Here is a 5,394-nt window from a genome sequence, read left to right as displayed (position 1 = left end):
AAAAAAAAAAAAAAAAAAAAAAAAATAGTCACAGTAGAGGTTACTCCTCGTGCAACTTCCTCTTCCTCTTCCGCAGCACGAAATGTATAAAGCGTCGCGTTGATGATACTCTTGTTTCTTCGAGTTTCTTCGTTATTCCAGATCCAATGAAAAATTTCGTCAATTCCGGATATTCGATAATCGATCTCTCGAAATTTTTATTTCTACATTCTCGTCATTTCGAAACGATCTATTCGTTGAAAAAAAAATTAAACGTTCGATATTTTTGTTGTTCGTGACATTTTATTACGGTCTATTTTTTTTCTTTTTTTCTTTTTTTTGAAAAGAAAAGATAAGATCGTGAAACTTTACCCCAGCCTATAATAAGACACAGCCTCAACTTGATATTGTCGCCCGTGAAAGTCTTTACGACCAACAGGTATAGATAGAGACCTGAAAGAATAAATGTGCGATTAACATAAATGGATGATAAAAATGAATAAATGAACGAATGAAATTTGTAACAGATATTATTCGGAAGAGAAAATGTGAAATCGATTCGAGCGACGTAATAAGTGGATACTCGAGAATTATCGAGAAATCGAAAAGTGTGATTACCTTCGACGAACATCCAGAAGTAATTGGTCAGTTGGAAATAATGAAACAGTGACAGGAAAGCGACGCAAGTCGGTACGTCGGGTTGCATCGAGACCTGGAAAAAGCGATCGTTCGATTCAAAATTCCCGCCAAAATTATTTCGTAAATGCGATTGAATGTTTACGTAAAAAAAAAAAAAAAAAAAAAATTCGAAGAAATTTTGTTGAACATTCCACGTGTATATATTTTATTCTTCATAATGAAAATTTATGTTTCTACTTTAGGGAAAATAATTTAGCATTTTAATTCACTAAACGAAAATATGTTGGATAAAAAATATATCTTTTTTAGAAAAATATGAAGTTTGGTTTTTATTTTTTTTAATTTATATTATTTGAATGAAGTTGTTGAATTACTTTTTTTTTTTAATAAAAAGACGAAAAATTTAATCAATACACTGCATCGTAAAATTATATTTACTTTGTCTTATTTCATTTGTTTTATCTGTTTCAATAATTGATCTAATTATTATTTATTTCATCATGGCCATGACTTTTTTTTTATTTGATCACAATTACTTTATTCTACTATTTTTACTCAATTTCTCGATTGACCATTATTACTTGCCTGACCGATTTAAATTTACTTACTTTTATAAAATATAAGCTGATAAAAAACATTCCTCATTATCGTTATTAATAAGAAATTATTTCGTTACTTTCTTTTTTTTTTTTTAACATCGTTAAAATTCTTGTTAAATTATAAAATCTTTAACACGCGGAATAATTTTTTTTTTTTTTCTCTCTCTCTCTTCACACATCCATCCCGTCTGTTAATTCATGTCACCGAAAGCATAAAAATGGCGGATGGATTGGTAATTAAAAGTGGCCGGTGAATTGAATTTTACACGGAGGCCAATTTCATCGTTCGTATCGGCCTTTTAATTATCGAAAAACCAAAGGCGTATCGGCCATTTCGCCGTAATTAATTTTCCTTTCCACTGGGGCTCGTTACCGCGACTATCAGATGTTTCGCCATCGACGAACAAACATGTTTCCGGTCACGTTGGCAACTAGCTCTCATCGGTCAAGAAAGGGAATCATGTAATTCACCGATAAAATGTAAAGCCCGCCCCTGAAATATCCTTGCAAACTTTATTTTGAAATTTTAAATTTGGAATTTCGAGATCTCGTGAACACTTTCGTATTTTTTCCTTGAATTTTACGTAAAGTAACGTAAAGTTAATTTTCGTTCTAAATTATAAAATAATTATTTTCACGAGCTTTCGCTAAAAATATAAAATTTCTTTCCGATGAATTTATCTCTTTTTAAAGAGAAATCAATTTTGAAACACTGTTATGAAATTTTGTTGATGATACGCAGAAATATCGAAATAGAAAAATGTGATAATAAAATTTCATGTTTTTAAAATATCAAATTGAAAAGAAATCAGGAGAATAAAATAACAGAAGAATGATAAATGGCGAAGAAAATATTTGTCGATATGACAAGGAATAAAATATAGCATACATACGCGAAAATTTCTTTTGTTTAATGTACCTGATATAATGTATTATTTTAAATCGTGAATGTTATTATTGTGTAATTCTCGTTGATAAATCGAATTAGCATAATTAACTCGATGGAGATGTTTCATAACTCATGCATATTTGCTGTTATAACATTTCATGGGTTATTTCAACTTGTTTAATAAAGGAGAATTATATTTTCAAAGAAGGTTTCGTGAATATTATAAAAATTATAAATAAATGAATATAAATAAAGAAGAAAAATACAAATAAATCGTGAATAAGATATTTTATTTTTTGCTTCAAATTATTCATTATAACTTTCAGAGTGGTCAATTTATCATTTATTTGAATTTCACGGAAAATTTAAATTATCGGTCATTTTTTTTTTAAGAGATTCTATTCTAGTTTTACATTTCAGCAACAAGTGGTAGCAAATTCTCTTTGTACTGTATCAAATAAATATCTTGCATATTTTTATTTTCTTTGATTCCTTTTCACAAACATTGATGCATGATATATATTTTTCAGCGAATAATTGTATTTTATTGTAGAAGAGAGAATTTTAATTTTAAAATTTCAAACGAACAGAAAGAGAGAATGAGAGAGAGAGAAAGAGAAAAAGAGAAAAGTTTTATAAGATTTCAAAATTAAATTCTTTCATGGAAAAATTTTCTAACTGGATTAACCTGATTTTTATGTCATAACGTAATTTTAACATATTTACATTTTATATTATCATTTCGTCACTAAAATGAAGCAAAATGAAGAAAAGCAAAATTCCTATTTATTTATTTTTAATTCGACTTCTTGAAAATTTTTAACATCAAGTGATAAATTGCTTATTTTTTTTTTTTTTTCGAAAGAAATTACAAATGCATTAAGGAATTATCCATTAAAAAAACATAGCATTTTCTATGAAAGTACCTGCATCACGTTGTTTAGAATCCACATAAAGTCTGCGAGGATGTAGGTGAACATCAAGTTTGTGTGTATGTTGTTCCTAATGCACCTGAGTTCCCTGGAAAAGAATTAAAGTGATTGTTAATTAATTTGAAACTGGGGGAAAAAAATTAAGCGAGACAAGTAGTACAAACAGTCATCAAGCAACTAAAAATGTAGATAAAATAATTAAGAAACTTACTTAATAAATTAAATAAATCATTTTAAAATTTAATAAATCATTAGACTAGTAGAAAAGATCAATGTATGAGCTTTAGTATCTCACTTGTGATTGATCGATACTACTTTTCCGACTTATACTACTCGGTTGACTGTAACGTGTCTGTTCTACTTGCTCGATCAATAATTAATCTATACTACTTGACTCATGATTTTTTTCTAGAGATCTTTTATCTAGATTTTTTTTTTCGGAAAAATAATTTAATTAGATAAAAATGTTTCTTTATATCCAATTGATCATTGATTAATATTTTATATTGAAATAATAAAATAATTTTTTAACAAAAAATAATGATAACAGTTTCATACGGATTGTAACGAAAAAATTCGTAACAAAAGAGAATTGGTTCTACAAAGTAGAAACAGGTTTTGTATATTCAGAAATCCTTTGTAATCAGTGCACCCAGTGGAAACTAACAAATATAAATCATAGCAACCCTTTACAAGTAGAACAATTTTAAGCAAATCTGATTCTACATGTTGTGCAATAAACTCAATTAGAACTAGTTCCACGGTTCCAGAACAAAATGATTGTTTGAGTAATAATAAAATACATTTTTTTTTAAAGTGGTCTTTTTTTATGAATAATTTTCGTATGTTATGCCAAATATTATTTTTCGTTCACTTTTTTTTTAAATAATTCAATTTTACAAATCCTAAAAATAATAAGATTTTTAAATTAAATTTATCTTTATCGTATTTTTCCAATTCCAAATAAATAATAGAATTTTTATTTTCGAAACTTGATAAAAAAAAAAAATTCTCTGTTATACATTCAATTGAAATTCTTCTCCTTCTCTCATCAAATCACGTCTTTTTTTTTTATAAAAAAAAAAACCACTATTCATTTTTGCAAAAATTCAATTTAATAGCAAAGTTAGTCTTGTAACACAACATTTCATTATAGTTTTCTAAACTATAATTTTATTACTACAATACAGAGTAGGAAAAATTATTTTTCATTGCGTGATATTAAAGTTTGCATTGCGTTTATGACTTTAGTGAACGAGAAAACTTTGAGAATAGCTGTGTAAACGTTTTTTCACGTATAAAAATATAAAATATAAAAATATCCACGTATAAATTATATTCAATTCGATTCAAGGAACACCGTGAAAAAGAACACGGATATTCGAACGCAATAGCATTCCTCGATTTCTACTTTCCTTTCATTTAAGTGGATCGTTTTCAACACAGAGTTGATACAAAGGCACGCAATTTACTTGTTTAAAGGGACGATTGTTTATTCCAGCCAAAGGAAAAACGAGAGGAAATAGAGAAAAACATTATTCCGTGCGTAAAAATATATCGAAGAGGGAGAAATTGACTTTTACCTTTGGATTTCTTAACATTCGAGATCTTCCCTCCCCCTTGTTATTGTTATTCGTAATTTTCGATTTTAATTAACAAGATTTTTCATTATTCAAATTTTACTACTAAAAATTCCTCGCTTTGTTATTCGATTTTTATTCCCAATAATAATTTATTTCTCGCGCTATTGCCTGATAATGTAATTGAATACTTTGGTTAACCGAAATCCTACTACTACTCAAAGCTTTAATATGTCATGTACACACACAACGGGATATGCATGCAATACGATATGATACATATTGGATCGATAAACAGAATTATATAAACATGTAATGTAAAATATGTAATGTAAAACATGTAATAGTACAGGATATTTTAAAATAAGCAAATAAGCAAAACATTGTTATATATGTAGAAAAATAAATTAGAGGAAAAAAATTCTTTCTTTTTTTTTTTTTTTAGTTGATTTTGATTTTAATGCAAATTATTTACATCAATATTTAATTTTTAATTTCTCTTTTTTCTTCTTCTTTCAATTACTTAAATCTTCACATTGCATAGAGTTTTGAAATGATGTCGAAAAGAATTCTTTTTTGATTTTAATGCAAATTATTTACATTAATTTTTAATTTTTAATTTCTCTTTTTTCTTCTTCTTTCAATTACTTAAATTTTTACGTAGAGTTTTGAAATGATGTTGAAAAGAATTCTTTTTTGATTTTAATGCAAATTATTTACATCAATGTTTAATTTTTAATTTCTTCTTTTTTCTTCTTCTTTCAATTACTTAAATC

At 26.9% G+C, this 5,394-nt stretch overlaps 1 protein-coding gene across 2 annotated transcripts in view; it reads right to left on the bottom strand.

The window, feature by feature from the left end:
• Nucleotides 1-5,394, bottom strand: part of LOC102675850 (diuretic hormone receptor-like) — a 62,334-nt gene that overhangs the window by 8,971 nt on the left and 47,969 nt on the right. For both annotated transcript variants that reach the window (XM_006608443.2, XM_006608442.2), the window contains exons 3-5: nt 3,033-3,126; nt 598-691; nt 352-432 (exon numbers count right to left, since the gene is read on the bottom strand). In XM_006608443.2, the coding sequence (XP_006608506.1) occupies nt 352-432; nt 598-691; nt 3,033-3,126 (269 nt within the window). The remainder of the gene's footprint in view (nt 1-351; nt 433-597; nt 692-3,032; nt 3,127-5,394) is intronic.

This window comes from Apis dorsata, unplaced genomic scaffold (genome assembly GCF_000469605.1).
Source record: "Apis dorsata unplaced genomic scaffold, Apis dorsata 1.3 scaffold_37, whole genome shotgun sequence".
NCBI lineage: Eukaryota > Metazoa > Arthropoda > Insecta > Hymenoptera > Apidae > Apis > Apis dorsata.
This window is presented reverse-complemented; position numbering and strand designations above follow the sequence as displayed.